The 25,521-nt window shown below is 42.3% G+C and overlaps 1 protein-coding gene across 1 annotated transcript in view; it reads left to right on the top strand.

The window, feature by feature from the left end:
• The window catches only part of LOC144768987 (zona pellucida sperm-binding protein 1-like), a 159,561-nt gene that overhangs the window by 1,182 nt on the left and 132,858 nt on the right, over positions 1-25,521 (top strand). Inside the window, exons 2-3 of the mRNA XM_078652976.1 lie at positions 16,647-16,768; positions 17,567-17,759. Of these exons, the coding sequence (XP_078509102.1) occupies positions 16,647-16,768; positions 17,567-17,759 (315 nt within the window). The remainder of the gene's footprint in view (positions 1-16,646; positions 16,769-17,566; positions 17,760-25,521) is intronic.

Raw genomic sequence — 25,521 nt, 5'->3', positions numbered from 1 at the left:
GCCCACATGTGGCGCAGGGCTTTACAACGTGACGCATCTGCCTAGATGCTTCACGTTGTAAATGGGTCGCAGGGATGCACCACGTTTACGCCGCCGTTGTGTGACGCAACGGCGGCGTATACGTGGCGCAAGTTATTATTTAAAATCTTATATAGCGCGCAGCTACCCTTGGGCATCCCGGCGCTTTCCAGACCACATCCGATGGTAATGGGGACAAAGTTGACGCATTATACAGGAAACAGAAAGGTTTTAAGACCTTTACGGAAACGCAGTGTGCAGGGCTCAGCGCGTAGTTTTAGAGGAAGCGAGTTCCAGAGCTTTGCCGTATTAAATGAGAATCTTCTCCCGCCCGTACGGGCCTTTTTAACTCTAGGTACTAGTAAAAGATGTTTCCCTTCTGATCGCAGCGTTCTGCTTGCTTTGTATGGGGTAATTAGGTTTTTTAAAATGAGGGGGCCTTTACCTGCGAGGATTTTATGGGCAGTACAAAGTGCCTTAAAGGTCACTCTCTCCCGCACAGGGAGCCAATGCAGCGCCTTCAATGCCGTTTTCGCTGATTGCGTCCTTGGAATGTCCATAAGCAGCCTTGCCGCTGCATTTTGGACCTGTTGAAGAGTCTTGAAGGTCGATTCAGGGGCGCCCAAAAAAATGGCGTTGCTATAATCGAGTCTAGATGTTATAAGACCCTGAATCAGCAGCTTCCTCGATGTTGACGGTAGGAGAGGAAAGATTTTACGTGCCGACCTAAGCAGGGCATAACACACTCCTGCTGTTTTCTTAGCTTGAGTGCGAAATGACAAGTCTGGTTCTAGCCAGACTCCAAGGCTCTTGATCGCTTCTTTGGGGGCCGGGGGATCACCCATACATCCCGGCCAGCTGAGCGACGGGAGAAGGGTGGTTTTACTTCCCAGCAGCAGTATTTCCGTCTTTGAGCCGTTTAACTTGAGGGAGGATTCTCCCATCCAGGTGTGAACATCTGCCAAGCAGAAGTTCAAGGTATCCGGATTGTCGGCCAGGTGGGATAAGGAAACCACTAGCTGCGTGTCGTCAGCGTAGCTCACGATTTTGATGTCATATGGGGATACTACGTCCTCCAGGGGGGCCATATAAACATTAAATAAAGTAGGGCTCAGCGAAGAGCCCTGTGGCACTCCACACTGGAGGGGAATAGATTTGGACCTCTCAGAGCCATCCCAAACCTGGTAAGTTCGATTCGAGAGAAAAGATCTCAGCCACTGCAGGGCCACCCCAGACACCCCTACCTCAGCCAGCCGTCGAATCAACACCTGATGGCTCACGGTGTCAAACGCCACGCTGAGGTCCAGGAGGATCACTGCCACTGACCCTCCTGAGTCCAGAATACGTCTCGCTTCATCAACGACCGCCAAGAGGGCCGTGTCTGTGCCCTGACCTGGGCGGAATCCAGTTTGTGATGGCCGAAGGAGTCCATTCGACTCCAAAAAGGCTGACAGCTGCTTGTTGACTAACCGCTCAGCAATTTTGCCGAGACCCGGCAGCAGCGAAATGGGCCTAAAGTTCGAAAGGTCAGTGGGGTCCAAATTGTTTTTTTTAAAGAGCCTTAACAACAGCCGTTTTCCAAGTGGGTGGCACCACACCCTGGATAAGAGAGGCATTCATTAGGTCTGTCACGGGAGCTGCAATGGACGCGGTTACCTGTTTGAGGAACTTCATGGGGACCGGGTCCATGGGGGAGCCACTTTTAATCGACGATAGGGTTTTGGTGACATCGCTCACTGATACTGGGCCAAAGGAGTCGATATCCAAAGCGGTCTTTCTGGCCTGAGTTCCCACGACCTGCTTGCCCTTGTCCTGAGATAGACCAGGCTGGTGCAGGGAGTTTAAGATCTTCTCAATTTTTGTGTGGAAGAACTCAGCTAGTTCCGTGCTTTTTTGTTTGTCATGCGTAACAGCCGGCTCCGGAACTTTAAGCAGTTCTTTAACCACTTTAAAGCTCTCCCTAGAAGAACTAGAGGCAGATTTGATGCGGTCTTCGAAGAATAGGGCTTTCGCGCGTCGCAAGGCGGACTTGTAGCCCCTCATTGCCGCACGGTATTCTTCTTTCCTGGAGACTTCCCAGTTCTTCCTCCATAGCCTCTCCATCCTTTTACATCCCTTCCTAAGGGTGCGAAGATCTAGGGAGTACCACGGAGCTGAGCCAACTTGTTTCTCCCTCTTTTGAACTCTTTTTAGGAATCAGAGCGTCCAAAGAAGCGGATAGCCAGTTGTTGATGTTAGCATCGGCCTTAACTGGGTCCGACTCAGGAAGAGGGGGCGTGTCTTCCAGTTTCGAGGTCCAGTTATCAACCGATAATCTGGACCAGGCTCTATCCACTAGGAAGGCCTGTTTGGTACTTGTAGTTGGTAGGTCAATTTGCCAAAGTGCTGACACCAAAAAATGGTCTGACCATGGAAGGGGAAGGGCCGGCCTAGCTGTAAAGCGGGGAATGTTCGAAAACATCGGGTCGAGCAGGTGTCCCTTTTCGTGAGTGGGCCCGAAGTTAATTAGGTCCAACTCACACTCTTTTAAATCGCTCTGGAGATCCAGAGCCGTTTGGTCAGTGGGCTCGTTGCAGTGAAAATTGAGATCACCCAACACCATGAAATTGGCTGTGGATGCGGCCAGGACCGACACTGATTCTACAAGGGAACTCACGAAATTACCCAGTGCGCCTGGGGGCCGGTAGATCAACAAACCTGATATTGACACTGTCGGGGATATCCTGAGAGCGAAATGGCAGCTCTCACAGTCCGAGAGTTGGCCATGCTGTGCCCTGCAAACAAACAGGCTCCTATATATAATAGCAAGGCTGCCCCCTCGCCCCTCTGGTCTATCCACCTGACAGATAAGGTAGCCCAGCGGAAGAGCTTCCACAATGTCCGCATCGGAACTAGGAGTTAACCAAGTTTCCGTTAAAAACAAGAGATCTAAAGCAGAGTCCTGGATAAGTAGATTGACTTCTGTCGAATGACGTGGGAGGGATCTACAATTAAGTAGACCTACCACTAGGTCGTTTTTCCCTTTAATAGCGGAGTGATTCCTCTCTGGCCCCCCAGCTGAAGGGGGAGATGAGCATTGCATAGAAGAATCATCGCTATGAGACAATGAGTGCCGAGGAGCCATGAGTTCGTCGCGCTCATAAGCGCGCCTCATGGGAATAGGTTTCGACAGAGTATCGGGCCCTAAGCCCGTCTGGGCCCGGACGGGCACAGACGGGCTGGACTCTGGCGTGACTCCGGCGCTGCGACGGCGCTTCCGCTGCGCTGCAAGTCCGACATAAATGTGCCCCATACTTTCTTAACTCCTACGGAGAGCGGCGTCGCAGAGCCTTGGGGAAGCCTGTCAAGTGCTTAATTTTAAACTCGACAGGTACAGCGCTAACTTAGTCAAGCGGGGGTAACGAGGAGCCGGTGTAGCCTTTGTTGCGCCACTGGCCACTGCATCTAAATGTCTACTGGAGTGTTTTTGAGAAGGAAACCGCAAGCATAATCCTAGGTCAGTGCAGCTTTGTGAAAAGCATTTGGGGGCGCAGTCTATCACGCTGACCAGCACAGCTTTGGGGAAGGCTGTGTCAGGGAAGGAAATTGTCTGCAGTTATGGTAATATTTGTGTCCATATGTTAATGCTGTTCAAACTTGTATTGATGGTTCATTAATACAAAGCCTTTATTATTAGGAGGAGCGCTCTACGGAAATGTAGGTTCAGACTGCATTATCAACAGCGATTCCAGTATAGAAATGTAGACACTTTTGCAAAGGTTAACAGTATGAACCTTTGTATAATGAATCCAGGAGGCTCTCTGATGAGATGCAAATATATGCAGAAGCTTGAAAGCAAGATTGATGATTCTTTGCTTTCAAAATAAAATGTTCACAGAACAATGCAACTTGGAAAAACATTTTGCTTGATTATGTACTTTGACATTTTAGGTGCCAATTCTTTGAAGCATAATTTAGTAAAATGTGTTGAAAATTTAGGTGGCATTTCTTTGAAGGATAATTTAGTAAAATGTGTTGATGCATGCTAGTATTTCCCAAAAATATTCATAATGAAAAATCAATGTAGCCAGTTTCAACAAAATTATAAGAAACTTGGAAATAAACAAGCATTGCCTAAATCTATAGGTGTTACATTGGTGGTCAGCCTGTTAGTTTTGTCAATGTGTCATGTTTTGACATTTTTTTTGTAAGACTTTATTTTTGTGGGAGCTCCATGGCCCTTATTATATGGCAAAATCCAAAATATTTTTGGTCTCAAACTACTCATTGCCAAGTACTTAACATAATTACTTTGGCTGCCAATATGCTCCTTGTGAAAGAGCAGAATGCTGTCACTCACAATGAAGCCATCTGGTAGATAGAGAAAATGTCAATAAAAACAAAAGGTCTTGGTTAGCGCAAGACCTAAATAAGGGTCTAATTCTTAATGAAATTCACAAAAGTCCACCCATGATATGTCCTTGCATTAGTGCAGATTTACGTTTTTCATGAATTCCAAGAATTTACAGAAGCAGGTCAGGAAAAGTTTATTCCTAGAAAATATTTGTGAACTGCATTTTAGCACAAGCAAATATATATGCATGTGTAGATTTGCTCATGCGAAAATCTGTTGAGCGAAACAAGTTCACTTTCCCACCAGTAATTTTTTTTCCCTACCCTGGAAGAATTTATTTCTTCTGCCCTTGTCAGGAGGAACTTGTCAAGCTTTCTCTTTATAGGAAAATATTAGATGCAAGCTGATGAAAACCCTTACAAGATTCCAGTTATTAGCTTTGCACAGATGCAGAAGGGCATTCCAACCATGGGCCGCTTCTGCTTACCACTACCTCCAGCCCCCAGTTTGTAGATTTGCAGAAAAGTGGCAAAATAAGTGAAATGCTATTATTCAAATCCTACTATGATGGTCTGAGCTCTGGCATAATCAGAGAAGCTATTATCAGAGCTCTTACATAATGAGATTGCTGCCATAATTTGTCGCTTCAATACATGGCACCAAGGTTACAAGTAGATTTATGAAGCAACCTGTCCCCTGGACAAGTAGATATTTTAATAAAGTCCACACCGTTGTCGGAGTATTCGTTGAAGCACACCCTTCTCCTGGTCTAGCATAGCTGTGTGATCTTGTCACGATGACTGGCACAGCTCGGGTGTCTGGTTTCGAATAAGATAATTGAAATCTGTCAAAATAAATCACTAAGCTACCCAGTGGAGCAGTTTGGAGGAGTGCATAAAGTACAATGCAGCTGAAAAGCTCACTTGCCTCAACGCACAAGGTGGTTTTCTGCTGTATTCTTTCAGCCAGCAGCTATGTGAACCTTTTCCCTCCTCCTACGACAGTGTTCCTGTTCCTTTTGCAAAGAATTCTGGATACAAGTGCGGTAACGTTAAGTACTTTGCAGGTTTTTAGCAGCCATATTTAGAGTGGGTATAACAGTCTGTGATAAAGGGTGGCTGGTACCTTTTACATAACATCCTGTGCTTGTATCAGTGCAGGATTACAATTAAGGGCCATTTGGGGGTTGTTGCTTGGTTAGTGATCTAAATGTAGTCCTTTTATAATTGTTTAACTATAGCAACTTGTAGTATGAGCCAATTTCCTCTTATCATAAGTGATACTGGTGACCCTTTATTACCCCGGAAGGAGTGGGTGAAACTATTCAAAGCATACTTAGTAGCTTTAGTAGCTATAGGGGGGACACGTTTTCATCTTACTGGAAACACATCCTTCTCCATAATCTAGCTACTCAGGGAAGTAAAACCTTTGAAATTCTGGGAAGTGGCGTAGTTGAGGGTGGGAGCAGTCTGCCCTGTGCAGCACTGTTTTTGGGGGCAGAGGAGGTGGCTAAGTCATGTCTGTCGACTGTTATCACCCCGCCCTCTGAGAACAAGTCATCCGCCCCCCTCAGTCCCTCCCCCCACCAACCCACACTTACTTGCACTGGGTGGCAAACTTGGGGTCTGCCCCAGGTGTCAGTAGGTCTAGCTATGCTTTTGACTCCGGGTGACCTTATGAGGGATAGTGATGATGAGAAATTAGATCTTTACCAAGAAACACGAAGCTAGAAGAACGTTTGACAAAAGAAAATGCTGTTCTATAACATCACACATTTTTTAGCAGAGTAAAAGAAAAAACGAAAAAGTAATAAGCTAAATTGCAGTACCTAGAAGCCTATCAAACACGTGTGAACTTGGAGTGTTATGAGATTCCGTAATGCGAGCCCAATTGCTGAGGTGTATTAATACTTTGAGATTACAGGAGAAAATTTTGGCTCATAACCCAGATCTGAAGAAAGCAGTAGAATTCACAAAAAGCATATAGCACACAATGGAATGCATAAAGTAATAAAACCACCCAATCCCAATGAATTGGTGCAGGAGGTACATATTGAGGGGAAAAAGGGATGACACCATTCTGGGAATGTAACAATATGAGGAACAAATGTAGGTCTAACCATAACAGAGAAAACAAGGTGCTCTTGATGCGCAAGTTCTATCTATTTGGCAACCAATCCCTGTTGCCTAGCTCGTCATTTTATATGCAGTAAGTGTAACAAGAGGAGTCACTATGCTAAAAGTTATGCAAAAACAGAGTAAACAGGTACATACAGTGGGGTGGGAAGAAGACATAGGATAGAAATTAATTTGTCCAAATTGATGCGCAGGAGTACAAATGCTTATCCCACTTGAAAGATTGCTTTTGATGGGGGTGAAATTACCGTTTTGCGTACTCTTGTTCACCCTATAACTTTATAGAGAAAAAGGTGTGGGAAGTTTACAAAAAGGGGTACAGTTTGCAAGATGCCAAAATAAGTCCCAGTGGTTACAATAAGGATCCCATTCCTTTATGGGGTATGACCACCATGAGAATGGAGTTTAAAGATCAGTCCGCTATTGGAAAGATTTGTGACCGCACAGGGATCCAACTTATTAGGATGGAGGCATCAAAGAGAATTGGGAATAAAGCTAGAACCAAATGACCCTGAATGATTGCTCCTAAGTGAGAGGTCGTACACTGGTAATGACGTTTGCAAAGAATTCCTAGAATTGTTTAAAAACTAATTGGGTTGTTTATAAAACTACCAACACCAGACTAAACAAAAAAGTAAGGCATTCCCGGGGTACTCAAAGTAAGGACAGTTTGTCATCTGACGGAAGGATCCTTAAAAGAAGAAATCAAGACATTTTAACATCAAGGGGGTAATAGAGCAAATTGAAAACTCAGTGGCTAGTGCCTATTGTAATTAACAACAAGGCTGGGGGTAGAGGGATCAAGTTATGTGTGGACTTCAGGGACCTTAACTCCAGCATTTTGGTATATAGTTTCTCTCGTCCTAGGAGAAACTATGTTGTGCATGATGGGTAAAGTTAGTTATTTTAACGTGATAGACCTCTCACAGGCATACCATCAAGTTGAGCTTCACCCAGAATCAAGACTTATACATCAATGAATCCCTTTCAGCGCATATAGATATTGAAGAATGCCTTTTGGCCTACCTTACATTTTTGTAGTCTTTCAAAGACTATTACAACACATTTTGGAAGGCCTTAAAAGTGTTCTGGTTTTCCAAGATGTCTTGATTTATGGCAACTCAGAAATGGAACATAACAGGTCATTCTTGGCAGTACTAACGGAAGCAGGACTAACTCTAAAGTTAGACAAGTTTTAAATTGGGGTGGGTTTGGCTGACTACCGTGGCCAAACTATCTCCAAAAATGGGATGAAATCAAATGTTGAATTGATTGAAACTGTCGGATGCAGCCTCACATGTCGGATGAACGCTAGTCATTCCTATGACTTCTTGAATAGAAGTCTACATTTATAAGAATTCTTTGCAGGAAGAGTTGCACTGTTAAGGGAATTGCTAAAAAAACAAGCATTGGAAATGCAATAGGTCTCGCAGTAGAAAAGTTGGAGCTATTGGTTTTGTAAATGACAATTTTTTTTTTAATGTGTTTGTCTTGAAAATAGCAACATTAATAGCTTTGTCATTTACAATGCCAATACTGTAAACTTTTTCAAATGTGACACCTATAGCATTTGTAATGCAACATGTTTTGTATGTACGTGACTTAGATGTATTCATCTAACAAATACAAATGTCTTTGAATTTTTTTACATAATACTGAAATAAAAGTTGTTGTAATTTATAATAGCAATAGCTTAAACTATTGTAAATAACTTTTGTGAAGATTATGTTCAGTGTATTTTATTGTGACAAATCCAAGAACAGAGGTGAAATATTAACATATTTTTGTGACATTTGTAATAAAGCTTGAAACATTGAGAGAACATATTTGAACCAGTTGTTGTTGAATGGTTGCACAGAGTGATGCTGCGAGGGTGATAGATAGATAGGTAGAGTGAGGGCGATAGGTAGAGTGAGGGCGATAGGTAGAGTGAGGGCGATAGGTAGAGTGAGGGCGATAGGTAGAGTGAGGGCGATAGGTAGAGTGAGGGCGATAGGTAGAGTGAGGGCGATAGATCGATAGATTGAGCGCACTGTTAACTGTATGTTGCTGAGAATCGGCCTGTGGGTTCACTGCTGAACTCTGAGCAGTATTTCAGTATAGGGTAAACAGCCTGCCTATAATTCCATCCACCTTCATTGAGAGCGGGTACTCAGGCATGAGGTTTGTGGCAACACAGATTACAATTCACCTAGATGTTACGGTAATATGTATAGTGCATTAATCACACAAGAGGGTATCCATTCCTCCAGAATCAATGTCCTCCCACAAAACACTACATCTAAGTCTCCTGTTCTTACGTTCACATTGTTGTGTTCTAAAAAGTATTCCTATAGGAGCTGCATCGTTTAATACAGAAAACTCGGGGGTGGGGGACTGGGGTCATATCGTGAAATACAATGAAATGCCCTTTAGCTGGTTTTGGTAAAGCTGCTCTGCTGTTCCTGCATACATTATCTCTTAAAGCTGCGCTGCTGTTCATGCATACATTATATCTTAAAGTGTATGAGTTTTGGTATACGCTGTAGACAGTACAGATAGTTGTTTCTTAAAATGTACTGTAGATGATGCAGTTTTAGCAATCCCCGGTGCATGGACTCGTTCTGAGCCTGCACATTAACATAGGTCAAGACCACGAAGTTCAACTTTCATTTGTACTGCCTCCATATCAAATGAAGCTTAAAATGTATACTGAAACAAGGCTTGACAACTGACATCCTCAGCTGTACAAAACAATACTGCATTTAATGGAAACATGTTGCAATGTGCTTGTTCTTTCCCCCAAGGTGGAAAACACATTATACCAATGCACACTGCACAGAATACAAGTGTTAAATTCCTTGTACAACTGCCTGGCTGCAACATAATCCCACACTGCTTTAAAAAACCTACACAAAAAACACTTCATTCTGATGGTGAATGGCTCATTCAAATGACCGAGGCACCCTGCAAGGGATGGATCTTCTTACTACTGTTGGCAGGGGGAGAAACAGAAAGGCATGGGGAAAATCAGAAGGGCAAATGGAGTGAAAGAACGGCAGGGGAGAAATAGGAGCCTTATTAAAGACAGAAAGGCTAAGAAGAAACAGACGGGCAAGGAAAGTGACGATGGGGCATTGAGGAGACGGAAGGGTATGGGGAGAGAAGGGTATAGGAAAAACAGAATGTTGGGGGAAGAGACAGGTGAGGGGAGAATCATATGGTTGTTGAAAGAAACAGAAAGGAAGGAGGCAGTACAGAAAAAGAGAAGTAAGAAAAGGTCAGGGTATTCCTAGTTTTCATCCCATTCATAGGGGCTGCACGTAATTTTACTGTTTATGGGCGGGGTGGGCTCAGTGCGTGCACCAGAGCACACATGGCGGTGGTACGGCGCTCACAGAGCTGTGCACAAGTGCTCCTATTCACAAGGGCTGTGCGTTATTTTACTGCTTATGAACGGAGCATGCTTGGTGCGTGTACCGGAGCACACGTGCTAATGTGTACATCGCTCACAAATGGGTGACTGCTCCTGTTCACACACGCTGCATGTTATTTACTTCCTGCCAAAGCAGATGCGGGCAGGAAATGTGCAACTAGGTTCAAAAGGAACAGGGGAGTCATGGTGCTTAATTCCTGATAACCTGAAACACTCACTAAAACGCTTGTTACCGCTATTCCTGGAAAAATTAGTCTACATCATTGCTCAAAATATAGAACTGGCCATGACGTCCCCCTTCATCTGAAGGGACCTGTGCTTGCGTAGAACATACATTTCTGTCACACAATTTTTTTTTTAATTGAGTTTATGCCGGACGCGTGCAATTCCTTATCTGACAGTGCCTCCGTTTTTAACGATGATGTTTGGGTACTGTCAAACCAGCACCTGGCCTTTCTATTCCGGTCTGAAAACAGGCATATAATCTCAGCTCACGTGTTTGGCTGTAGCTTTGTTTACACACGTCCTGGTGAGTGAGTGTGGAGTCTCACTGCCCTGCCTCTTGGAGTTCATTTTCTGCCTCTGCTCACTGATGTCTATCCCTAGTTGCCTGGTGCTTTCCGTGTGTAGCCATTTCCAGGGGCCTTCTTGCTTGCATACAAAACAAGATTGTAAAAAAATATCACATGGTTATTTTACGATGTTGCTGAGGGCGATTCCGGCAACACTTTGGTTTGGGTGAAATCATGGACAGGAGTAGGCACGCAACTGCCATGATTTTATGTTATAAAAAAAAAAACAGCGAGTTGGAGCTGCGCAGAACAAAACGTGCAAGCCCCATAATTTAATGTAAAAATAAATAATAAACAAGTTAAGAGAGCTGCACACCCATCCAGCGAGTGGTGGGTGTGGCCCCATTGTGTAATTGAAAGCAAATATAGCGTGCTGCAAACACATCCTGCCAGGTACATAAAACCGATCTGGCTGCCTGAGCGAGGGGGTTGGAGAGGGGAAAAGCGAGAAAGGCTTCTGGCTATAGTGAGATTCAGGGCTGCACCGATTACGTTACACACAGGGCACAAGTCCTAACAAGGAAGCAAAGCAAACAGCCGGAGAAGAGGGAAAACGGCAGGAATCGAAGTAAAGAGGAGGATGCAAGGAGAGGTACAGAGGGAATTAGCATAAAAGGAGACACGGCCGGCGGCCGTGAATAATTAGGGGATGAGCGCACGCTGAGTAGCTGCCTTTGATGTGGTAATGCCAGGCAGGCAGGCGGCTGGTGGCATTGTGCACGCGCTTTTTAGGGCTTGCGCTTGCGCAATGACCTAAAAAGCACATGCACTTCAAGAAATCGCCAGTGGAATCGTGCTTGGGTAAACGCTGTTTAAGCCCCTATAGAGCTTCGCCAGCTATGCGCATTCGCACAGCAGGCGAGCCCTAAAAAGGTGCCCACTTTGTATGGGATGAGCAGTTGCAAGATGTTTTTGAGAATATTAAACAAGCAATAATCTCTGCTCCCACCTTCAGCAAATTTGATGTGCAGCACAAAACCCAACTAACAACGGATGCGAGTACCAAGGGGCTTGGGGCCATGAGCTCTAGCATTTGCATCACACAAACTTAAAAGGGCTGAGGCCCTTGCTTGTTATTGGGCCACCTTACACTTTTTAAGTACTGCCTGTGGGCCTACCGTTCACCTTGCACACTGATTATAAATCTTTGACTCGCCTTTTCTCCACCAAAGGCATAGAATACACTACAGATTTCAAAATGGGTGTTTGGTCTTGAGGGCGTATGAATACAGGATAGAATATATCCCTGGGTTAGCAGCAGATTGACTCTAAAGGTTGCCAATAGGAAAATATGTACCTACTGAAGAGTCAAGAGGGGCCAGTTTTGGAGATTATCATTCTTCTTCACTAATGCCCGCTAAGGCAATCAGGGACTGAGGAGGGTGATACCTTATCCAGGGTAAGAGACAGTTATGCAGGGATGGCCTAACAAACAATATGGCCTAACTGAAGATTGCAACGTTTTTGAGGAGTTGGGCAAGAACTTCACATTCAAGAGAAACTAATCATTTTCTGATTGAGTTCCACCTGGCTGGACCAATCAATCGACCTCAGAAAGCCTTGCCCCCGCCTATTCTTCGTCGAGAATGGCATAAAATCTCAGTCACCAACCTGCACAAATTTTGGGTGCAACCGACTATCACGGAGACAGATACTGCTGAGTCTGCATTGGAGAAATTTAATCAATCCCTAAAATCTGCTATTGACACCATTTCCCCCCTCAAACTACACAAACAATTTCCCCATACCAAACAGGAGAAATGGTATACAGCTGATCTTAGGAAAGAAAAGCAAAAATGCAGACGCTTAGAAAAACTTTGGAGAACATCAAAAAGTGAAGAGGCCAGGGAAGCCTTTCACGAGGCTCAGTCAGCATATTATAAAAATATAAAACTAGCCAGAAAAGTCCACCTTTCCGCGCAACTGGAGGAGGCAGGGAACTGTCCGCGCGAATTATTCAAGATTTTAAAAGATTTTATTAAACCCACAGCCACTGAAAGTACTGATGATGCTTCTCAGCCACTCTGTGACGAAATCTCTGAGTTTTTCGAGGAAAAAATAAATTTGATCTATGACAAAATTTTAACCTCTAAGGGTGGGGCTACTACACCCATTCCCGAAGCTCAACTTAGCACTCAGGCTACAAATTCCTTGTTTGTCATTCCTCCCGTCACAGATCTCAATCTGGCAACACTTATTGGCCATATGAAAACTGGCTCCCCCAGCGACCTCCTTCCTGCCAAAATGGTGGCCCCTCTGATTTCCATCTTAGGCCCCTCGATCCAGGCAGTTATCAACACCTCCTTGGCCAAAGGCCAAGTCCCCATGGAATGGAAGACTGCGGTAGTAAGCCCTATCCGGAAGAAGGCGACCCTACCCTGGACGGACTTATCTAACCTCCGACCTATCTCTCTCTTGCCTTACATCGGCAAACTAACAGAGAAGCATGTGAACACCCACCTTTCTAACTATATCGAGACAGCGGGTGGCCTAGACCCTTCACAATCCGGGTTTAGGCCCAACCATAGCACCGAATCCGCCCTACTGGCCGTCACCAATAACATCAGGATGACGCTTGATAGTGGAGGGTCGATGATTCTGGTGCTATTGGACCTATCCGCTGCCTTCGATACGGTGTCTCACGATCTGCTTCTCTGTCGGCTGAGAGAGATAGGATTGGGAGGTACAGCCCTGTCCTGGATGGCGAGCTTTCTTTCGGGTCGCTCTCAGGAAGTCCGATTGGGCTCCCATAAATCCATCGCTAGGGAGCTCACCAGGGGTGTGCCACAGGGCTCATGCCTAAGCCCCACATTGTTTAATGTGTACGTGGCCCCCCTGGCTGACTTGGTGAGATCCTTTGGGTTTATACCGGTGTCCTACGCCGATGACACCCAGCTTCTGTTCCCTTTTAAGACCTTCTCTCCTGCCTTACAGAGATCTTTCGCAGAAGGCATGAGGGCAGTTTCCAGATGGATGACTAACAACTGCTTACAGTGCAACGTGACTAAAACAGAGGTTGTACTCTATGGGGAAGCAGTAACACTTTGGTCCAATGAGTGGTGGCCGCCTGAACTAGGACCTGCCCCTATTCCTAAACAGACCATAAGAAATCTGGGAGTGCTGTTTGATCAGTCACTGACTTTTAAAGAACACGTCAACCAGGTTGCTGGTACCTGTTTCGGGGTCATTTCTCTGCTGAGAAGGGTGTTTCCTTTTCTCCCAGACCACCATAGAAAGACCTTGGTCCAGGCTCTGGTTGTCAGTAGACTGGACTACTGTAATGGCCTTCTTTTGTCAGCTAATGAAGGCCAATTTAACAAACTACAGGTGGTCCAGAATACGGCCGCGAGGTTAGTCATGAATGCCCCACCTAGGACTCCCTCCCGGCCACTACTGACAGAACTTCACTGGCTACCAGTGCGACTGCGGACCAAATTCAAAATCTTGTGTACAATTCACAAGTGCTTGATGGGGAAAGGACCGAAATATCTCACCTCAGCCTTCCTTCCCTATGTCCCTGGACGTTCACTACGATCAAGCAGCCTCCAGCTCCTTAAAGTTCCAAAAATTAAAAAAACTCGGCAAGGAGGCAGAGCCTTAGCATACACAGGGCCTGTCCTATGGAACACCCTGCCCCTTACACTAAAACTCAGTACTGATCACCTGTCTTTCCGAAAAACCCTGAAAACGTACCTTTTTTCCAGCATCTAACTTACTCCTCTCCCACCACCCACTAAAAATGTATATGGGCAGAGTAGCTGGTTTCTTTTGTATGGCACAGCGCGGAGATACCCCTTCGGGGGTCTATTCAGGCGCTATAGAAGCATATAAATAAAATAAAATAAATAAATAAATAAAGAGGAGACCAGTTAATACCTCCTACGAAATTGTATGATAGAATAGCTGAGTTAGTGTGTGGAGGACACCCAGCCCAGAGCTTAACCAAAAGCAAAGCCAGAGCCCATTATTGGTTCTCAGGCATGGATACCCTGTTGGAGAACATTGTGAAGAACTGCATAGCCTGTGCTCAAAGTGATAAATCAAAATGGTTAGAAAGAACCCTATGTCCCCAGTAGAAGTACCAAGTAAACCATGGGACGAGTTTTCTATAGACAAAATTGGACCCTTCAAATACATGACATGGTATGGGAAGTAAATGATAGTCTTAATAGACTGTCATTCTCCATGGATAGTGATCGGAGTAGTACACTCCATTACCATAAAAGTAATGAATTCCTCATGGACACATTCTGTATTGAGGGCATTCGTAACACAATATTTGATAATGGGGTACAGTTTAACTCGGAGGAGATAAGACTTGTAAAAAGTTTAGCTATAACCCGTTTAACCACCGCTCTGTACTGTCCTAGAGCCAATGGTTTAGTAGAGCGGACTAGTAGAATGGTTAAAGAGAATCTGAATCTTGCCACGATATCTGGGGCATCTTTGTACAAATACAGGACATGTTCTGGTCTTACCATATTACTCCCAACTCTGTCCATGGTATCTCTCCATTCAGGTCACTCAAAGGAAGAGTACCAGAAACCAAACTCAAGCCAAATTAGTTGAGTAGGGCAGCCAGTAGGGGTCTAAACTGGGTGGAACTGGGTGAACGGATTAAACAACATAAAAAAATACGGTGCATACCATAATAAAAAAAAGAGCATTTAATTAAGCAGGCCTCGAAGATTGATGACAAGGTAGTAGTTCTACTCAGTCCTGTAGACCCAATAACCGTTGTTATTCTGAGGCCAAAACACAGGTATGGAGAAATAGTGTTGAGCTGGACCATGGAAATACATGGAGCATGGATAGGATATCCGGGTGCCCTGCCACTTCAGTTAATTTGCCTGGTGTATTGGCTCGGAGAAGCGACAAGCGTAAAGATAATGGTAACACTAAACCAAATAGGAACAGCAGGAAATCAACCTGGTTCAATGATTGTCATGTGATATGACCAAGCAGTGCTTTACGTTATCTGTAGGGTTATCTACCACCTCAATAGGGACAACAAGAGCACAATTGAATTTAATATCTCGTTTATAGCTGTTATAAGATTTATTTCTACCTAATAAGCGGTTTCATTTTGCTTCCTTTTAGTAAAGAGCACCATGTCTTGTATTTATCCAGTTATGTAATGTATCCTACATAAATACATCTTTTTGTTAACACCTACTTGCCAATGGGCTTATTCTTAGTTTCAACCAATTTGGTCTCTCTATCCTCTCCTTTCCCAGTTCACCCTTGTGTTGTATCCATGATGGAATACTCAAGCGTCTTCCCTAGAATGTTGAGAACAGAACACTGACATTGTTGTGAAATGACTTGTCAGATAGCAATGAAACTTCAACTGTAACCGGTGTCTGACTTTGATTATATCAAAACCTCTTGTGATTAAGAAATGCTTCCTTTCGTATAATACTTAAGTTACTCGGAGAATGGACTCTGGTATACCTGCTATGTATTTTTCCTCCACACTACAAAGGTTATATCACCTACTGCTGTGGTTTTGCCTTACCGCTGTTTGCTGTCTACTACATTCCTCCATCATCTTTGTGTTTGCTTTGTTCGCCCTTAGTTGGCAGGGTATGCTGAGACACGGGTCCCTTGCTCACTTTGCCACTAGATTCAAGCTAGCCTGGCTGATGAGGGATGTTAGCCCGAAACCAGTCCCAGGATGCTTGTTTCTGCTCCTGAGAAGACTTGGCTTGGAAGTCCAGGCTGGACTGTTCCCATGAGGCACATGGTCAAGACTGATTTGCATATTGCGGAGTCTGAACTGGGGGGGGGTGAAGTGAGCTAAAGAACGGTGATGGATTCAACCCAGATCTGTGACTGGGGGTGAGTGTCTGAAAAGTTTCAGAGCTCCGGCCATCATCCCTTTGTGCTTACTACTGCTATGACTGTCTTCTTACTATGGTTTTGTTGCCTTTTCTGCTGTGGGTTTATCGTTTACTGCTATGATTTGTCTCAATACAGTGGAGGGTTTATCACTTCTGTGTTTTACTGCTGTTTTCGTTCATTTACTCCTGATTTTGTCTCCTTACTGGCTTGGTTTTGTGTCCCACTGCCATGGCTTTCTTATTGATGTGGTTTTGTCTTACTGCTCTGATTTTTGTCTCCTTAGTGCCTTTGGTTTTGTCCCTTACTGGTGTGTTTTTTGTGTCTTACAGATGAGTTTGGGAATGCGAAGGATGTGGAGGATTGCTGGGCCTGCCAGCACTGGGTCACCACAGGACCCCAGGGTGAAGCCGTGCTGGCGGTGAAATACACTGGCTGCTATGTCTCTGTGGCGGTATTTGATAACGTCTGTGTATTTGGTTGAAAGTCCAGTTGGTTCCCTCCTGGGTAGTTTTCCCTATTTTAGTACTCTCTGTGCTCTTGAAGGAAGCATGAAGTTTCCTGTAAGCTTTATTTCCCCACTCATTAATTGATGGTATTCCCTATGAGCATACATTTCCAGATCACTTACAATTGCTAAAATGCTTATGGCTTAAATAAAACACTTTCCTGGTTGTAAAAAGTCTGTAATCTCCTTTTGCTCATTGATTTACATGAAACTGGGTAGTTTGTTCCTCTAGCCACATAACCTACACACAACGTGTGTCGGGCTCTATTTCCGTAATACTGCAAATATTAGCCAATTCCTACCCCTGCCTTTTCACGCGGGGGCCTTTACAACTGTGACTCCCTGGACTATAACCAGGGCCACTAGAATCATGTGGCAGTATGGTCCACATTTTGCAACAAGTTATTTACAAAATGCTATGATAAAATACAAAGTTTGCAGCAGGTGATGTATTATGGCAAGGGTGGTAAGTCCATACATAAACGGAAATGGCGCAGCCATAGAATATCACAATTCCGTTGGCCATGACTAGAACGGAGTGCCTTTATCACAGTGACACCTAGTTACTATCCTCTGTCTTCTGTACTAAATCTAGCTCTTGGGATCTGTCGACTTGCCTCTGTCACAAGACAGATGCTCAATTGTGACGAAATTACTTCATTGCCACAGATCTTTCATCATTATCTTTCAACTTTGGGTAGGCAGTTATCATTGACTGCTTTCTAATACTTTTGCTTCTTACAGGAGAACAGGTTTTACCTCAAAGTGAGAGTCTTGCAGCGGTCAGCGTCTCAGGAACCCGTTCTTTTACAAGATATTGAGATCACCTGCAAGAAGCCGCTCCCGGGCACTTGGGTAAGGCTACTTCCACCGCCCTGGAATGTTTCGTTAAACACTCCACCACAACAGGAAGTGTCGACACTGACTCCGGGGACCAGTGAGTAATCTTTGCCTTAATTACTTTTTTGGGGGGAGGGGAAAGAGGTTGGAGTTAGGGTAACAATTTGGATTTCACAGGTGGTGCATACATATCAGATTACGTTAGCATATAGTATTGCTATACAATTTGACTCCTAAATCTAACAAGTGCAAGTAACCAGTTTATTTTTTGATGAATGTTTAGATGAGAAGACAAACCTAAGGGTTGCACCACCTATGTTTTCTTGCAGCAGGTGAAAAACTGCAAAAACATTTTACAAAACCAGAATCCAAAACTCATACTACCAAATCTCGACCTTATTCCAAGACCTTCCTACAACAGTTTTGCCTTGCACAAAGTTCAACGGTATTCCACTATCGAAAACTTTCTCCTAAATATTGGACTTAGAATAGCAAATTTTCTAATTTCCTAATTTATCTGCGAGAGATAAAAGGTTGACTGGAATTGAGAATTAAATCCAGGTCTTAATTTTTGAAGCAAGATATTTGTGGGGTCAGGATTTTGGCAGTCTATAAATTGTTTGTTGAACCTTAACTTGCACCTAAAATTTGGTTAATTAGACTTTGAGCTGATTTAATAGGTCAGTGACAGTAGGTTTAATGCACTTGACTTTATACTCCATATGCAGATTATGAAAATCATCCCATGCTAGGGCATGGACTAAGTTTTGCTCTGAATGCGGATTCCATTTTAGAATGTAGTAAAGTTTCACCAAAGCCGTTTTGGAAAGATGGGCTTGTTAACCCGCAACAACTCATGCATGTTGAGTAATCGTTGATGGATCCTGGTCAGGAACCACATTTCACTGATAAATCGTGGCAAGTCTGTGCTTTCAGTGTCTGGAAATCTTGTTTTTAAAAATATTCAGTTTCATTTGTTTTAGTAGTAATAAGACCCTAGTTTTATAAAAATGGGAGCAATGTATTTGTATGGTTGATTTCAAAGAGTGTACCTTCCACCATGGTTCACTGCTGATCATGTCTTATTACTGTTTTGAGTTATGAACCCCTGAAATATCCTTCAGGGCTGTATTTATACTATGGTTTTATGATATCCACACATGATACATTTGCAGTTAACTACTCTGAATAGGACACCTTTACAAAAGATCATGGATTCTTGTCTCCTGTTCCTATGCTAGGCATCCCAGATTATAGTATAGTTCAGTGTTTCACATCGGTTGGGAGCCAATTTTTAGTGGGTCATGAAAGTCCAACAAATGAAGATTCCTTTAAACTTATGTATTTAAGTATTTAACTTATCACATTTGCTGTCCTTCAAAGAGCAGAGGTCAAAAATCAGGATTTGTCTTTCCCCAAATCGCTGCTGATGTTTTTTTTTAACACGGTTTACAAATTCCTCACTTTGCAGCCAGAGAAAAAAAATAAAGGGAATTTCAAATATTGTTAGGGTATAGAGTGTGACACAAAAAAAAATGTAAATATCCGTAAACTAACTATACACAATAAACAGTTAGTAAAGCAAAAACGAAGCACATTTTTTTAAATTATAAAGTGTGATGGAAGCATAGATTTTAATAAGATCAAAACAATTTAAAACACTTGGTGATGCAGAAATTATAAATAATCACTAAAAGCCAATTTCCACACATTATCATTTGTTTGCAGTATAGTTTTATCAGTAAAATTGGATGTCGGTGAAATTTTAGTTACCATTTCAATGGAAAATGGGCTGTCTGTGAATGACTGAGAGGGCATACAATGCTTTACTTGCATAAAAAAAATCGCCAGCCTCATGTCCATTAAAGCTAGGTGCGTCACGAATGATTGTCGTTTAAAAAGTGGGTTGTGGTTCTAAAAAGTTTAGGAACCACTGGCCAACTTTCTTTTCTTTTTTTAAATCATCACCGCCGGAAGAAATAATATAATTGAAATATAGTGGCATCCTTTCAATCCAGTAGAGTTCTAGAAAAAAGTACCCCAAAAAACAGGACATTTTCACTGCATAATAAGGGTGTGCACAATCAGTCTCTGATGGTCCTTCACAGGCGTCTAAAGGGTGAAATTCAGTACCTGAACCAGTGACCCAGGAGTTCCTTACCTGAAGAGTTCTTTTATCAATTAAAGGAGCTCATTCATTTTGTGGTTAAATTACTAATGTTGGACCCGGAGAGCGGCTTCAGCACTTGACCAACAATCCAGTGATTGTAGGCAAGTCACTTAATCTGACTGGGCCTGAAAATATTATTGTGTAATTTTGAAACCTGCCGCTGGTACCCTCAAATTTCATGCCTCCACTACTCCTCATCTCAACACTGCTTCTGCCTCAGTTGTCATTCATTCCCCAAAACTCTGTTATGTTATGTTATAAAATATTTTATTACGCGCTCTGCTACTACAGAGTATCCTGGCGCGATATGTAAGCACTAAACAGACCAAATCCAGAAAGAAAGAAGCAGAGAACTACATACTAAGATTAAAAAGATGGGTTTTTAACCCTTTCTTGAATCTCTCAGAGAAAGTGGCAAGGCATTCCAGGACCGTGCTGTTTGGACAGAAATTGACTGACCACCCAGTCTTGCATAACTGACCTTGGGCATAGACATCAGACGGAGATTGGCCGATCGAAGAGCACGGTGAGGCGTGTAAAAGGTAAACCTCTTGTGCAGATATTGTGGGCCTTGGTGATGCAAGGCCCGAAAGGCCAGAACCAATGATTTGTGTGTGTGTGTATATATATATATATATATATATATATATATATATATATATATATATATATATATATATATATATATATCCTACTGGCGGTCGCCAGTAGGTATATATAGTTAGAATTTTCAAAAATCCCATAGAGAAAAAATCCTATGTCTAATAACTTTGGCGTTTGTGGACGGAATTGGCTGAAATTTTCTGGAAAATGGAACATTTTGTTTCTGAGCAGCCCCTGGAAATTTGGGGGGGGGTTCGTCCAGGGGGGGTCGAGAAAAAAGGGGGGTCCCAAAACGTGTTTTTAACATTGAGTTTTCCATAGGGCGGTTGGCCTCACTTTTAGCCCGAACGGCTGAATGGATTTGCATGAAACTTGGCAAAATTGTAGTGACTGGTAGCCCGATGTGCCTTTTGTAGGTCTCAATATATGTGCTCCAGTGGATTTTGAGAAATTAACGTTTAAAAAAAGATATATATCTGTAAGCGCGCTCTGGGCAGCGCTCCGGTCCGCGGACCTTAAGCGTACCGGAACTTCGCGTAGCGAAGCTGATTGGCTCTCCGGTGTCTGTCAACATTCTAAACAGTCCGGAGCGGCTGCCATCTTGTCTCTCGGTAGGATTGAGAGACAAGAGGAGGCCAAAACAAAGGGGGAAATAACCATAAGGGGGCATACTAGATCCTCCCTGACCCCCTAGGTTTAATGTGGAGGTTTTAAAAGGGCCCCGTGGGGCAAAAAAAACAAAAAAAATGTTGTTTTTTTTTTGCGTGGGTAGCGCCCGGTCCGCGAACCGGGAAGCGTTCTGGGCAGCGTACTGTAATGAAAAATGAATGATAGACTTTTCAAATACTGTATGTTAATTGATTGTTGGTTTTGTTGATTATTTTTTATTTTTTTTTATTTTTTAAGCAATTATTTATTATTGTGATTGTGTTTCAAAATTTAATAACATTTCTAACATTTCACTGTCTGAAATGTCGTCATTTTCATTGAACATAGCTTGTAATCTATGAGGGTGTAAAATGTCCTCATTTTGAAGGAGGTCATCCACTACTTGCACACATTGCAGTAGTTCTTGGTCCCAAGTTTCATCCATAAATTCTATATAATTTGGATCAATTAATTCTTGGCTGCTCTCTTGCAGGACAATTTGAAATGAAACTTTCTGTTCGCCTTCCATGTTGCCTGAAATTTGGATAAAAAAAATATATATTAGTAGAGATAGGGCACTGTTGGGATTAATTTTAGATAGGCATTTTTTAACAGAGAATTTATCTTTGGGCAGTGTATAGTATCAGAGTGGAAGTAGGAATATAAAAAAGTGTATGTGATTTAACGTAAGTAAATTCATAATTATAAAAGAGAAGCCTAACTCCATCCATAACTATAACAGAGAAGTCTATCTAAATCTATAACTACTACAGAGGGATAGTATATAACTATCAGAAAAAGTTTACCATATTAACTTATAGTGCACAATATAGTTCAGTTTTTAAAATAACAACTTACCTTTAGAAAGAAGTTGAAGTGATTAGTGAAAATCCAATTGAAATGTACACCAGGAAGTAGTAGTCAAAATGGCTGTGTTTCATTCTCTTCTTTTATATATATTCAGGTACATAACCAATCAAATGTCAGGTAAAAAAAGTAGAAAATGAAAGTAACATTTTAATTGGTTGTCAATTCCAACACTTCAGATGTGTTTTGAGAAGTAATTTACCTCAGGGTATTTAGAGAGGTCTACAGGCTAAATGGCTAAATGGAATTCCAATCAAATTTGTGAAAATGGTAGGGATTGGTATGTAGTATGAGCTAATCTATATTTGGTGAAATTGTCTCCAGTGGCTTTTCTGTAAACTACTTTCCCACCTTTTTTGATGGTGCGCTTCCCAGGGAGCGACCCGGTACGCGAACCGTTGAGCGCCCCGGTTCGCGTACCTTAAGCGTTACGGGAGTCCACCATTTTGTGTTTCGGTCGAATTAAGATATAAAATGGAGGGCAAATAATGTTCAGAATGGGTAGAAGGGGGCACGGTAGACTTATCTTGACCCCCTAGGTTTTGTGAGGGTGGCTGAGGAGGCTTATATGTGCGAAAAAAAAAAAATTTTAAAAAAAATTTCGCGAGGTTAGCTCCCGGTTCGCGTACCGGGTAGCGCCCCAGGGAGCGTACTTTGTTGAAAATTAGTGAAAAATGTTACAGTAAAATAATAATTGTGAGTGATCAGATGTAGGGTAGCTCTGAGAAGAGCTTTTGGGTTTATGGTACATTTAGGTACTTATAAGTAGGTACCAATGCACAGTCTTAAATTCAGAGTGAAAATTCTGTTGCCCTCATCTGAGAAGTGAACTCCATCTCCTCTGTAGATATCTTGCATGTAGTAACGCAAGTTATTGTTGTACAGGGAGCCCATTCCATGGTCTCTCATGTAAGCTGAAACAGATTTGTTTACATGCTTCCTCGACTTCTCAATTTGTGGACAAAATTGGTTTGACCACCTCCATTTCTGTCTTTGGCATATATTTGAATATACCAAGGCAGTCTGAGGAAAAAGTGCCATTAATTGCTCAAAGGTGTCCTTTAAAAGCATTTCCAGACCTACCCCAGTCAAAGTGCCCAAATCATTACCTCCACAGTGCACAATTAACAGGTCAGGTTTGGGCAAATGCATAAAGGTTTTCACCAATGGTATCAATTGGTGACATTTTAATCCTTTGTGGCCAAACCACTTAATTTCCACATCTTGTAAATTGAGGTTAGGTAATTTTCTGTTCTCAGCATACCTGTGAGCCCAGTGGATATAACTATGTCCAACAATCCAGACAGAAAACATGGTGAGAGAAGGTTCTCCTGCAGTCAGATGAAGTGTGGCAATGAAATGGCAGTTGAAAAAATGAGTTTAAAATGAAAAAAACTGTGGAGTTTCTGTGTTCATGAAGCAGTAACAGTGATTGGTGGATTTTGATTGCTGAAAACAGAAAGTTAGGGTGCATGGATGAGTTATTTGAAAGATGTATTTTGAATGGTCAATAAAAAATCATTAAATGAAAGAATGCACTGGATATGCAGGTGCACTGAGAGTTCAGAGTTCAATTGCAACATTGTTGTGTGAACTTGCAAACACCAGAAGTCTTCCAATAGGTGGTTGCCATGCAGAAAAGGCATGAAATGGCAGAGGGGGGAAGGGTTTTCATTTGAAAAAAAGTGAGGGAAGAGTTTTGATTGGGTGACATGAGAGATATGTGTGAAGAATTACAGCATTTCTGTGCTTTTGATAGCTGCAGACTCTGGAGTGCATACCTTTTGCTCTGCTGAAGACAAATTGGTGTGTTTCTGAGACTGTTTTCAAACTCAAAGTATTTGCTAAGGTGAGAAAATATTTCTTTAATTTAGATAGAGAATAGTGTGCTTTAAGGAGAAAATTATGAATTATGTGGCGCAAATTGCTTGTAAATATGCTCCCACCTGTGCATGGAAAATTTAGATTTTGAATGTTTGTGTTACATAGCCATGTTAAAAGTGATACAAACATGCTGCAAAGGCAATCAAAAAACGCTTTTATGTGTCTTAAGGACATTTTAAGTAATTTTCCCATGTGCAGTGTTTTGAAATTATGATTTGAAAATCGTTTTTGGGGAAAAGGAATTGTTTTTAAATTTATGACAAGGACATAATGGTGTATGCTTCTTTATAAGGCAATTGACTGTCCCTGATGTTATTTTTCCCATTTTAATGTAAGACCTTTCTCTGTGGCGCAAATTGCTTGTAAATATGCTCCCACCTGTGCATGGCAAATTTAGATTTTAAATGTTTGTGTTACATAGCCATGTTAAAAGTGACCCAACCATGCTGGAAAGGCAATCAAAAAACACTTTCATGTGTCTTAAGGACATTTTAAGTAATTTCCCTGTGGGCAGTGTTTTCAAATTATGAATTGAAAATCGTTTTTGAGGTAAAGGAATGTTGTTAAAATTTATGTGCGCCATATGCCCCCAAATTTCTTTTTCAGGGGTGCAGCAGGGTGTTCTTGAGATACCCCTGCACCCTTGAAAAAATTCCTAATTTGCGGTGAGCTAATTGCTAATCGCAAATTGCACCTTCATTCCTATGAGCCTCCTAGCCCATGGAAATGAATGGGTAATTTGCAATTAGCAATTTGCTCATTGCAAATTAGGAATGGTAAAGAATTGCTATTTATTCCTTAAAATTCGCTATTTAGGAAATGTAAAATAGTTTGATGGTACATATGGTGGTTCATCTGTAACAAGATAAGAAGCTTAGGGATACATTTATGATGACTGGCGCAATAAAGTGCACATCACTTACTTCATTGGTAGGCCTTTACATGTATTATCTCCTCTGTATTCTTCATCAAGCGTAACTTTAATCTGCAATCCTGAGTAGGCCTCACCTTAAACAAACCTCTGGATAGGCCACACCTTATCGTCATCATGAATTAATCATTTAAAATGCTAGGGACAGATTTATGATAGGTGTATGCCTCTTTTGCGCCACTTACAAAACACTGTCCACGGGGAAATGACTTAAAATGTCCTTAAGACACATGAATGTGTTTTTTTAAAGCGTTGGCAATTTTTTTGGGTCACTTTTAACATGGCTATGTGACTCAAACAGTCAAAATCTAAATTCACCATGCACAGGTGGGAGCATATTTACAAGGAATGTGCTCCATGGGGAAAGGTCTTATAATGTAATATGGGAAAAATGACATCCGAGACAGTGAAATGCCTTATAGAGAAGCATACACCATTATGTCCTTGTCATAAATTTGCAAACCATTCCTTTTCCCCAAAAACGATTTTCAAATCATAATTTGAAAATACTGCACATGTGGAAATGACTTAAAATGTCCTTAATTCAAAATTTGCTATTCTTTATTTTGCGATTGCACTGAAGGATTTGCAAATTTTGCGATTCCTTAAATGCAATGTATCAAACAAAAAATATGTAAAAAATAACATTAAGGATTTGGAAACTACCACCAACTTCTAGTTTGTGGTAATTTGCGAATTCTTTTCAAAAAGCATTTTTTTCCAAAAAACAAAAGGTGCCATATGACGCCAATACAT

Source organism: Lissotriton helveticus, chromosome 1_1 (assembly GCF_964261635.1).
Source record: "Lissotriton helveticus chromosome 1_1, aLisHel1.1, whole genome shotgun sequence".
Classification (NCBI taxonomy): domain Eukaryota; kingdom Metazoa; phylum Chordata; class Amphibia; order Caudata; family Salamandridae; genus Lissotriton; species Lissotriton helveticus.
This window is presented reverse-complemented; position numbering and strand designations above follow the sequence as displayed.